The sequence below is a fragment of the Diabrotica virgifera genome, chromosome 1 (genome assembly GCF_917563875.1).
Source record: "Diabrotica virgifera virgifera chromosome 1, PGI_DIABVI_V3a".
NCBI classification, from domain to species: domain Eukaryota; kingdom Metazoa; phylum Arthropoda; class Insecta; order Coleoptera; family Chrysomelidae; genus Diabrotica; species Diabrotica virgifera.
The window spans coordinates 196867499-196880913 of record NC_065443.1 but is presented as its reverse complement, the minus strand read 5'-3'; the positions used below and the strand labels follow the sequence as shown (position 1 = coordinate 196880913).

The window sequence follows — 13415 nt, the reverse complement described above, 5'->3', positions numbered from 1 at the left end:
ACAGACAATATGTGTTTCTGCCTTTTGTTTGTTTCTAAAACTTGCCACAATAGTTAATATATCTTGGGACTTATTTGTATTATCCTTTTCTGTATTCCATCATTTTTTGCAGTGTAATGTTCTCAAGATAATTTTTCCACAAATCTCTCAGTTTTGTTGATATTAAGTTGTATTACTGATCATTCATCTTTTCTGTAAATCTATCACTTTTATTGATTTCAGTTTCACTCTAAACATTTTTGCCCTTTGCTCAGATTTTATAAGAATAATGTCCACACGTCTAGAGTTCACTTAAACTATTTCCTGAACCTTAAAACTTCGTCTGGTTTTTTATTGGTAGGTATATGTCAAAATATGGCGCCATGTTTATTACATTTTTGACGTTATTTTTCGCCATTTTCCACGTTATGATAGAATTCGTTTGTTTCTTTATTAGTATCTATCAAAATATGACGTCATCTTTCTTAATAGTTTTACGCCAATTTTATTAATATGTTTCGTTTGATAGTCATTGTGTCATTCAATACGTTTCTCGATTTTTGCACGGATGTATCATGAATTTTAAAAATGGCTACAGCTCCTTATTCAATGGGAACATAAGAAAACTCTACCTACTTAAACACTACCCTAATAATTTGATGGTTTTGAAACCTCTTGAACATGCCAATTTATTTTTCTAATTTCGCACATTTTGATATAATTAATTTGTTCTTTTATTGATAGATATTTGTTATAACATCAAAACGCTATTTTGCGTGTCATTTCAAAACGCTTGTGTCCCTCAGTATGTTTCTAGATTTTTGTGCGATTGTTTCGACTGTTTCAAAATCGCGACCATTCAATTAAGAAAATTTTCCCAAACTCACTCTCATTGAAGTAATAACTCTTTCTTGTTTTTACCAAGATACTGCGTGGCAAAAGAGCATTCAAATGATGTTTCACACTTTCAGGGAAAATGTCCATAATATCATATTTTTGACAGGTGTCAATACATATACAGGGGCTTCATTAAGAATGTCCAATCTCTGAGTTGTAGATTCTAAATCTCAAAATATTAAGATTTAAGGCCATCGGTACATAATTCGCAAATATTTTACGGCTATCCCTACTTTTTCTGTCTTTACACGGCAAATTACTTGTAGTAAAATTCACACTGGTATGGATATTTATGTAAACATTACCAGAATGTCATTCTACTTGACAATGTCATCATTAACTTTAAAGAGATGGCTTTTGAATGTTTTTGGATAACTGTTATTTGTATAATTGCAAATTATTAATTCAGTTAATAAATGTGATAATTTTTTCACTAACTATGTATTCAGTGATTGTAATAATTTATATGTACAACAAAAACTAATACTCAATCGACAAAAGGGGAAAAGTGTTAAAGTGATTTTTTAATAATATATTAATACTATGGAACGCTTACAATTTTGAATATCTATAACAAAAAAATACTTGGATCACAGAATATATCCTGATGTATTCTCTGCTTGGATCTTCCATAAATAATAAACAATAAATAACTTTTTATTAAGTTCACGTCTTAAATCAATTATTTATCAAATACAGTATCAATATTATTTAATCAACAACTCAGAATATTCCCGATGCTATATCAAATATTTAAAACTGTCACTGTCTTGTCATCATCTTCTATTGACTCAGTGCGTTGTATGACAAAGATAGTGAATGTTCGATTTGGAAAATATCACCACGGACACGGTGTCCATTTGTTTCGAATCCTGAAAAAACTAATAAATATTTTTCAAAAATTTGAACGCAGAATGAGAGACTAAATTATTATCGAGGGCCGAAAGTTCCTTAGAATAAATAAAAAGTTTCTTTTGAATGAGATATTTGAAATTAAAAATCACACTACATTTTCTTTTAGTTTTTCACCCCTGTAATTTATTAAAATAAACAATACAGAAGTTTTCAGGGACTTCGGCCCTCGGTAAGAACGTAATCTTTCATTCTGCGTTTAAATTTTTCAAAAATACGTATTAGTTTTCTCAGGATTCGAAAAAAATGAATCTCAATTTGAATAGCATTGCAGTCGAAAATACGTATCCATCGCCTTAACCCAAATCACTTAAAATGTGACTCGTTACTGCGATGTAATGTGTTTTATGTAAAAATTTAATAACTATTTTTACCCAGTACTTTAAAACTATTTGACACAGCCTTATGATACTTGACAGAAAGTGTAGGTATACTTTACTAAATTATGGTAAATAATCGTTTTTGGCTACTACCAGAGGCGTACGACAGGGGGCAGTGGATAATTTACCCTTTCCAAATTCTACGTCACTAGCGAAATTGATAATTTAGCGCAATATTTCGATTCTCCAATACTTTCTATGTAAATTATATACTCTTCATTTGTAACGATAAACTAATTCGTTTTCGAGATATTTGAAGTTAAAAATGAAACGGCACTTTGATTAATGTATTGTGTCTCTTCATTTTTACTTCAAATATCTCGAAAACTAAGGATTTTAGCGTTACGATTGAAGAGTTTATTATTTACATAGAAAGTATTGTCAATCGAAAAATTGCGCTAAAATATCAATTCCGCCAGTCCTGTAGGCATAGAATTTAGTAAGGGTAAACTATTCATTGCCCCTGTCGTATGCCTCTGGTAGTAACCAAAAACGTTTATTTATCATAATTTAGTAAAGTGTACTGTACCTACACTTTCTGACAAGTATGATAAGGATATGTCAAATAGTTTTAAAGTATTGGGTAAAAATAATTATTACATTTTTAAATAAAACACCCTGTAACTCACTACGGAGCCACATTTTATTTAAGTGATTTGGGTTAAATCTTAATATTTTGAGATTTAGAATCTACAACTCAGAGATTGGACATTCTTAACGAATCCCCTGTATTTTTATTGACACCTGTCGAATGTTTTTGGCTACTACGGGAGGCGTACGACAGAGGAAAGTGAATGGTTGACCCTTCCCACATTCTACGCCACTGGCGTAATTACAATTTTATAGCAATTTTTCGATTGACCAATACTTTCTATGCAAATAATATACTCTTCATTCGTAACGCTAAAATCCTTAGTTTGCGAGATATTTGAAGTAAAAATGAAGGAACACAATACATTAATCAAAATAGATGTGCCGTTTCATTTTTAACTTCAAATATCTCGAAAACGAATTAGTTTATCGTTACGAATGAAGAGTATATAATTTACATAGAAAGTATTGGAGAATCGAAATATTGGGCTAAAATAGCAATTTCCCTAGTAGCGTAGAATTTGGGAAGGGTTAACCATTCACTGTCCCCTGTCGTACGCATCTGATAGTAGTCAAAAACGTTTGTTTATCATAATTTAGTCGGGTTTACAGTATCTACACTCTCTACCAAGTAGGACAAGGATATGTCAAATAGTCTTAAAGTTCTGGGTAAAAATAGTTGTTTAATTTTTCAATAAAACACCCTGTAACTCAGGAACGAGCCACATTTTATTTAAGTGATTTTTGTTAAATCTTAATATTTTGAGGTCTAGAATATACAACTCGGAGATTAGACATTCTTAATGAATCACCCTGTATAAACAGAAAAAATAAATCGACCCGTTCGAGTTTTTTCACCACATTATGTTTGGTTTTAGGCATTTGCCAAGAAGTTCGGCTTAGCTCCAGATGATCTCGATATGCATGTCATTTATGATGTGTCCCACAACATAGCAAAAGTTGAAGAACATATCGTAGATGGGAAACCAAAAACACTTTTAGTTCACAGAAAGGTGAGTAAATTGTCGTATTTATATTAATACATACCAAATAATAGTAAAGAAGGTTTTGATGTCTTCTTGAGTCTCGAGATTTCCTGCCATACCCCTTTTTTCAACATCATAGCTAGTTGTTTCTGCCCCTATTTAATATTTATCTTTAAGTTACAAACAAACAATTATTAATAAATAATCATTTCTAACAATTCAAAAGACTACAATTCAAAACATCTAATGTGGGGATCTAGACTTATTAATACCAAAGGCCGTGAACTACAAAAAGAAATACTAATAGATAATCTGAACATAGTAACCACAAGGGAGCCAACATACTGGCCTACAGACCCTGCGAAAATTCCATATCTCCTCGATTTTGCTATAGTGAAACGAATAAATGAAAAATACTTTAAACCAAAGTCTTGTTACGATTTATCCTCTGACCATTCACCTGTTATCATAACTGTAAGCAAAAACATAACAAAAATAGAAAGAAGCTGTATATTACACAACAACAAAACAAATTGGAGTTATTTTAGATATCAAGTAAATAATCAAATCAATTTAGACATCCCACTAAAGACCGATAAACACATCGAACAAGCAGTAGAACATTTTAACACAGTTTTACAGGAAGCAGCATGGATCTCGACACCATTACCTACAAATCGACATATGAACAAACATGTTCCAATACAATACATGAAAAAATAATTGAGAAAAGAAGACTCAGAAAACAATGGCAATTATCAAGATCACCTCAAAGTAAATCAAACCTCAATAAAGCACAAAAAGACCTAATAAAATTGATAATAGCAGAAAAAAATGCAAGCTTTCAGGAACACCTACAAAAACTAAATGCAACTCAAGCTACTGACTACTCATTGTGGAAGGCTACAAGGACTCTACGAAGGCAGAACTATACAGTCCCACCACTAAGAACACAAACAGGACAATGGGCGAGAAGTGCTCTAGAAAAGGCCGAAACATTTGCGACACACTTTAAAAAAGTCTTTACACCAAATGAGGGAAATTACTCACTACAAACTGAAGAAGAAATTATTTCGATACTCACAAAACCTTATCAACTAGAACTTCCTGAAAAAAGATTCACAAAAAATGAGGTAAAAAATATTATACAACACAACTTCGATCCAAAAAAGGTTCCAGGATACGACCTGATTACAGGACAAACTCTTCAGCAACTCCCAGAGAAAGGCTTCCAATTTCTGACACAGTTATTTAACTCTATAATGAGACTAGGTCATTTCCCATCACAGTGGAAACTAGCACAAATAACAATGATACTAAAGCCAGGAAAAGAACCAGAAAATGTACAGTCCTACCGTCCTATTAGTCTTCTTCCAGTGGTATCCAAAGTTTCTGAAAAGCTGACACTTACTAAGCTAATGTCTATACTAGAAAACAAAAAACTAATACCACCACACCAATTTGGGTTTATAAAACAACATTCAACAATACAACAGGTACATAGAATTGTAGAGAGAATCAACGAGGACTTTGAAAATAATAGGTACTGCTCGGCGGTATTTCTGGACGTAAGTCAGGCATTTGATAAAGTCTGGCATAAAGGCATATTATGTAAACTAAAACAGAATTTACCTACAAATTACTATATACTCTTAAAGTCATATATCACCAACAGAAACTTCCAGGTAAAGTATGAGAATGAATACACAAACATACAACAAATTCTCGCTGGGGTGCCCCAAGGAAGTGTACTAGGACCTATATTATACCTTATATTCACTGCTGACTTACCGACAGATACACATATCACTACAGCCACATTTGCGGATGATACGGCAATACTATCATCGAACAAAAATCCCAAAATAGCCTCAGAAATCTTACAAAATAATCTAAATAAAATTCAATAATGGATGACAAAATGGAGAGTCAAAATTAATGAAAACAAATCGCCACACCTAACATTTACCACGCGTAGGGAAACATGTCCGGCTGTATACTTAAACGGTAAAGGAATCCCACAAGGGGATGAAGTCAAATATCTAGGTATGTACTTGGACAGAAGATTAAACTGGAGGAAGCATATATTTACTAAGCGAAAACAACGAAAACAACTGGGTTATAAGTTAAGAACCATATATTGGCTGTTGGGCAAAAAATCAAAACTATCAACTGAAAATAAAATATTAATCTACAAATCCATCCTAAAACCAGTGTGGACTTATGGGATAGAATTATGGGGAACCGCCGCACATTCCAACATTGAAATCATACAAAGATTTCAGTCCAAAATATTGAGATCAATACTAGGAGTTCCATGGTTCATAACCAATGAAGCCATCCATCGGGACGCCGGACTACCATACGTCAAAGATGACATCAAAAAGTCCGCGAAAAAACATACAGAGAAACTTAAAGTGCATCCAAACGTGTTAGCAAAAAATTTAGTGAATAAACCGCGTACTGTTCGTAGGTTAAAACGAAAAATTCCGTTAGAGTTAACTGAACAATAGATACTAAATTAATGTGTATAAGTTTATGTCAGAAATAGTCAGTGTTGTAGGCTAAGTTTTAAAAAAGGGGTGCATCACTGGATGCCTCCCTACATGTAATTCCTAATTATTGTCAGTCCTATTACTTATTGTCTGTTATCTACCTAAACATTTAGGTTTAGATTGTATAGATGTGCATCACTGGATGCCTCCCTACATGTCATTCCTAATTATTGTCAGTCCTATTACTTATTGTCTGTTATCTACCTAAACATTTAGGTTTAGATTGTATAGATAGATTGTAATAAATGTGGGGTTAATAAAAAAAATCATTTCTAACAATTAATATTACTTAATAATTTTAGGGCTCTACAAGAGCTTTTCCACCACATCACCCACTCATACCTGTAGACTATCAACTTACAGGACAACCAGTGCTGATTGGTGGTACTATGGGAACCTGCAGTTATGTTTTAACGGGTACCGAACAAGGAATGTTGGAGACATTTGGATCTACATGCCACGGGGCCGTAAGTACTTTTTTCATTACTTTAGATCGGTATTAATAGTCCAAGAGGCAGCGCTGAAAAATCCCTTTGAATTTACTAAAGGTAAATTTTTCACAGTTGATTACTGTGACTGTGTAGCGAAACATACTGCGGTCGGTCAAGCGAAACGTAGAACCGGGGTTACTGAGAGGGTATCGAAGTTGCTTTCCTACGAAGGTAATTAAATCCATTTACTAAGGCTGAAAATCAGTACACACATTCTAAATTAAATATAAATAAAAGTTATTATAGTCAGTCAGCTGTATGACGGTACAGAGCCAGTCGGTCGGTCCCAGTGAATGTACAGGGTTATTCACTATATTTTGACCCCCTTGTAAACTGCTTTATTTACAGAATTAGAAAAAAATGTAAAATACAAAAGTTATTCGATTTTTGAATTATGATTTTTGACATATATCGTACTAGTGACGTCATCGATGACATATTTTTTTAAATGGGAATAGGGGACGAGTGCTAGCTCATTTGAAAGGTTATCCAATTCCCTATTCAGTAATATAAACATTAACATGATTAATTATACAGGGTGTCCAAATTTTTTTTTAATTAGATTAATTGTTTAATTAATAATTTAAATTTTTTTTGGACACTCTGTATAAATAATGATCTTAATGTTTATAGTACTGTATAGAGAATTGAATAACCTTTCAAATGAACTAGCACACGATCCCTATTCACATTTAAAAAAATAGTCGATTACGTCATCACGCCCAGATGGATGACGTCATTAGTACGATATATATGTCAAAAAATCATAATTAAAAAATCGAATAACTTTTGTATTTTACATTTTTATCTAATTCTGTAAATAAAGCAGTTTACAAGGGGGTCAAAATATAGTGAATAACCCTGTACATTCATTGAGGCCGACCGACAGCCTCTGTCCCGTCATCCAGCTGACCGACTATAATAACTTTTATTTATATTCAATTTAGAATGTGTGTACTGATTTTCAGCCTTAGTAAATGGATTTAATTACCTTCGTAGGAAAGCAACTTTGATACCCTCTCAATAACCCCTGTTCTACGTTTCGCTTAACCGACCGCAGTATGTTTCTCTACACAATCACAGTAATCAACTGTGAAAAATTTAGGTTTAGTAAATTCAAAGAGATTTTTCAGCGCTGCTTCTCCGTCTATAATATTTGTACATTCAGTATTATATTTATGGTATTAAGCCACAATTATTATTGGTGTAATGAAAATTACATTTTTTAATCAAAGTCGATTCGATTTTCTTAGACACAACTGTCTAGTGACGTTAGTAATTTCTTTTTTGGAAAGTTCAGTTGCTAGACGTGTCTGGAAATTGCTACACAACCAAACATACCTGCTCTTAGCCAATATTATGAATAGTAAACAGACATAAATAACATAAACCTTACGCCAATCAATAATTATTTATTTCCACCATTGTAATATATTGATAACAAATGAGAAAATTATTGTACAAAATAAAAATAGTTTGTAGTGTTAAGGAAATAAATGCGCCTTGTAGTCCAGGGTAATAAGGTTTTTCCCATGACACTCGAGCAGCCAGGGTACTGAAGCGTTTTTTCGACAGGTAATACCTATAAGAGCAAATTGTAACTATTTCCTGCGTAGGATCTGGCGGCCATTTTTATTTATAAACAATTAAGTGTCAAAAAATGGCATTTTTCCCTTTTTTTTTTCAAATCAATGGAAAACAGTGAAACTTATGGTTTTTTTAGTACAAATATCTTTGAGATTATGAAAAAAGCTTTAAAATGACGTATTACAAAGTTTGATATACTCATTTATTGTTAATATAATTGCGAAAAAAGGTCGGAATTAAGAGCAAATTGTAACTATTTCCTGCGTAGGATCTGGCGGCCATTTTTATTTATAAACAATTAAGTGTCAAAAAATGGCATTTTTCCCTTTTTTTTTTCAAATCAATGGAAAACAGTGAAACTTATGGTTTTTTTAGTACAAATATCTTTGAGATTATGAAAAAAGCTTTAAAATGACGTATTACAAAGTTTGATATACTCATTTATTGTTAATATAATTGCGAAAAAAGGTCGGAATGGCAAAAAAAATAATTTCGCAATATCTATTGTAAAAAATGAGTATACAGCTTTGAAATTTATGTCATATAAGGGTTCTTTGGTGGTTAATATGTGATAAAAATTTCAAAGCGATTCATTCAATTGTTTAAATTTTATTCAAATTGTTTATCCCAGAGAGCAGTTTTTTTGCAATGACATAAGTCAGAAAAACATGACGTTAGAACCATTTCACAGGTGTCAAATGAAAGAGCATGAGCTATATTTTCAACTTGGTTTAAAAAAAGCGAATAAAAAATGCATTTATTAATAATAAATAATTATGCAACAGTATCGTAAATCTTTTCTTATAAACTTTTTATTTTGTTATATAAGAAATTATATATATTTATTACAATTTTTTATCAATTATGATATAAATAACATTACTTGGTAGTTGTGCACTTAAAATAGGGTAAAAAAGTTAATTTTTTTGGAAAAAGTTATCCAAAAAGTTTATAAGGAAAGATTTACGATACTTTTGCATAATTATTTATTACTAATAAATGCATTTTTTATTCGCTTTTTTTAAACCAAGTTTTTTTTTTTTTTTTTTTTTTTTTTTGGCATAGGCTTTTGCCATTCAGCCAGTCACAACTTTTTTAAGTTCTTCCTAAAGCAAAGAAAAGAAAGTAATTATCACTATACCTATTTGATTATCAGTAAGGAATAACATGGTTACTCGCTTCTCGTCTAGGGACCCACCAAGACATTAAATTAATACACAAACTAGACTGGGTCACGGAAAGAAGGTTTTAAACAAATGGGGTAAAACAAAGGTTACTAGTTTAACTGTGCTCACAAGTGAAGGTTACTTTTTGAAATGAATTCTGTTAAATAGTCATATACGGTTTTATTATTTAATGAAAAAAGGTAGCAAATGTTATAGGGAGGAAGGATTTTATGTTTGATTAAATTTTTTATTAAGTCATCAGTTTGTTGTATATATTTTGTACATTCAAAGAAAATATGGTTTAAATCTGCTTCTTTTTGACAATCTTCACATAAATTGGAACTTAAAATTCTAAGTTTTGCTAGATGGGCTGGATAACACGCGTGTCCAGATCTCATTCTGATAATAGATGTAATGTATCTACGTGGGACAGAGTAATTTTTAAACCAAAATTCACTCGGGATTGTGGGTTGTATCAGTGCATATTGTGACTTGGAGTGTTGACTATATTCATAATATTCTTGTTTCCACTGTTTCTTTAGATCATTCTTGATTTTTATAAATAAATCTGGAATGCAGAGCTTATAATCTGTTTTCACACCAGAAGCAATGGCTTTCTTAGCTAATATATCTACATGCTCATTATACTCGAGCCCTATGTGAGCTTTAATCCACAAAAATCTAACTGTTCTTTGCTCATGCTGTAATTCAAAAATAATTTTTTTAATTAGAAGAATGTAAATATTTGTGTTTTTACTGGGTAAAAACATGGTCTCAATGGCTAAAAGAACCGACAAAGAATCAGACGAAATTGTTGCGGAGCTGTCATTGGAACTCTTAAAATACTTTAATGCTTCATAAATTGCTATGGCTTCAGCAGTAAAAATTGAAAAATTATGATCCAGTGTAAACATGTTTTCTATACTTTTTGAGGGGATATAAAAAGCGCATCCAGTGCCAAAAGAAGACTTTGATGCATCTGTGTAAATAACTGTTGATTCGGGCCAGTTTTCTAATAAATTTCTTAAAATATTGAAGCTGATTGCAGTATTTACATGGTACCTTGGTTTAATTACCGTAATAGTTTGAAAAAAAGCATCAAAATCTTCAAAGTTTGAGCTGTTATATGTATGTGAGTTGGTGTAATCAGAATATGAGAGATTCCTAAAAGCCTCACAAAGTGGAGGGGAGTTCTTGTGGATCCAATATTTATTTATTAAATCTGCATTATTAAGTTTGCTAATATTGGAGTAGAGAGAGGGGTTTCTATGACAAATATTAATCAGAAATTTTTGACTAAGATATTGTCTTCTATATCTCAATGGAAATTCGAGAGATTCAACATATAACGAATTGGTTGGAGTTGACTTCATAGTACCCAGGCAAATACGTAATATTGTATTTTGAACCACATCTATTTTTCCCAAGATATACTTAGCTGCTGAACCATACAAAACACATCCATAATCGATGATTGATCTTATGTACGATCGATAAAAAAGCAATGCCGTTTCTACATCGGCTCCCCACCAAGTTTTAGAAATTGCTTTAAGGAAATTTAATCCCTTGTTGCATCTGTTTAACATGAATTCGATGTGTAGCTTCCAAGTTAATTTACGGTCAAGAATCATCCCTAAATATTTAATTGAGGCAAAGAAATTATACTCACGACTGCTTACTGTTATTTTGTCTATTTTTGGGAGATTATGTCTCGTGAAAATACATATACTGGATTTGCTCGGTGCTATTTCAAATCCATTTTCTTTGAACCAGCTATTAGAGAAGTCGTCCATTTTTCCTAAAATTTGTATGCACTTTTCGTATGATTTGGAAGATGAGTATATCAGAAAATCATCAGCATATTGTATTATATTAAAGCTGTTATTTACCATTGAAATATTGTGCAAGTCAGCTGTATACAGATTAAATAATAGAGGGCTTAAAACTGACCCCTGTGGAAGTCCTAGGTTATTATATCGAGGACCTATCAGTCTATTATTATTAGATCTCAGATAATTTTTTCTGCAAGTGTAAAAGTTGAGTATGGTTTTCGCTAATGCAGCTGGTATGTGAAAATTTCTAATCATTCTTTCCATTAGGATGTCAAGACACACACTATTATATGCACCTTCTATATCTAAACATATTGTAGGTAGATATGTATTATTGGTAAATGTATCCTGAATGTCTGTTACTAATGTAGCAATAGCGTCTATAGAACCACATCCTTTTTTGTATCCAAATTGAAATTCTGGAAGTAAGTTATTCCTATCTAACCACCATTCTAGTCTATGTTTGATCATTCGTTCTAATGTTTTTAGTAAACAAGACATAAGGGAAATGGGTCTGTACGAATCTGCTAAGTTGGAATTTTTACCTGGTTTGAGAATAGGAATAATAATTACTTCTTTAAATTCATAAATAACTGAATTATTAATAATTATGTCGTTAAATATATCTAATAAAAAGAGTTTAGCAATTTTAGGAAGAAATTGAATCATAGGATATTTAATATTGTCTAGTCCTGGGCTTGTGTTGCATCTGTTTTTGAGTGCATATTCTAACTCAGCAATTTTAAATGGTTCTAGTAAAAATTCCTTTTCATTATTTTTTGTAGTAGGTATTATAATTTCTCGTGGTTTAACAGATGGTGGTGCTATCTGGTCAAAAAATTCTTCCTCTAATGTACTGTCAAAGCATTTTGTATTCGATATTGGTTTTCTGTTTATTTTCCTGGCTTGATTCCATAAGGATGATGATGGAGTGTTTTTGTTAAGGGTGGAGACAAAATTTTTCCAACTTTGTTTTGCGATTGCTTTCAGTTTTTTCTTACCGTTTGCCATGGTCTCTTGGCATTTCAAATAGTTCTCAAAATTCGAATTGTGTTTATAATTTGAAAGTGATTCTTGTCTCTCACTGATGATTTTGTCACAATCTCTATTCCACCAGGGGGGAGGGGTTCGAATTTTGTTTTTAAAAGGTTTGTACCGTGGAATTGAAATTTCTGCTGCCTGGTTGATCCCATCTATTAAGAAATTGTATTTTTCTGATATATTTTCCATTTGGTATTGCTTATCAAAAAATTGTTCTACACAAGATGTATATAAATACCAGTTGGCCTTTTTTACGTTCCACTTGCTCGCGGGATTAATCTCCTCATTTTTATTCTGGCAATTTATTTCCATGTTGATGATAAAATGGTTTGAACCTAAAGTGTCAGGATAGACGGACCAGTTTATTTTACTAGTTAGTTCAGGCGAAACAAAAGTTACATCAATGGCTGAAGTATTTTGGTCAGGTCGGGTACAAATAGTTGGTTGACCATTATTCATTACTATATAATCCAAGTCATCTGCAACTGTTATGAGTTGTTTTCCAACTGCGTCATTAAAAGTCGATCCCCAGATTGCATGATGTGCGTTGAAGTCTCCACCTATAATTGCTGGTTTACTGACTTCCGAAAAAATATTTTTCCAATCATCTACTGTGCTCTTACTTTTAGGTGATCTGTATATAGATAATATGCTTAATTCACTTTTTTCATATTTAATCTTTGTACCACAAACTTGAATATCCTTATTAAAATTACAATTTAAGTTGAATTCACTAAAAGAAATTGAATTATGAATTAATATACCCACACCGCCAAAACCATCTTGGCGATCATTTCTGATAAGATTGTAACCATTAAATCGATACTGCAAATTTCTTTTAAACCATGTTTCACTTAAGAGGAGAATATCTATTTTTTCTTTGTTTAAATAATTCATTAAGCTACCTTTATTGGCAACCGCAGATCTAGCATTCCATTGACTTATTTTAAAAGTATTTTTAAGAGGCATTAAAATTTACTATTATCTACTTTATCCAA

The 13415-nt window shown here is 31.9% G+C and overlaps 1 protein-coding gene across 1 annotated transcript in view; it reads left to right on the top strand.

The window, feature by feature from the left end:
• The window catches only part of LOC114331877 (RNA-splicing ligase RtcB homolog), a 74401-nt gene that overhangs the window by 32469 nt on the left and 28517 nt on the right, over positions 1–13415 (top strand). Inside the window, exons 5-6 of the mRNA XM_028281565.2 lie at positions 3638–3772; positions 6603–6767. Of these exons, the coding sequence (XP_028137366.1) occupies positions 3638–3772; positions 6603–6767 (300 nt within the window). The remainder of the gene's footprint in view (positions 1–3637; positions 3773–6602; positions 6768–13415) is intronic.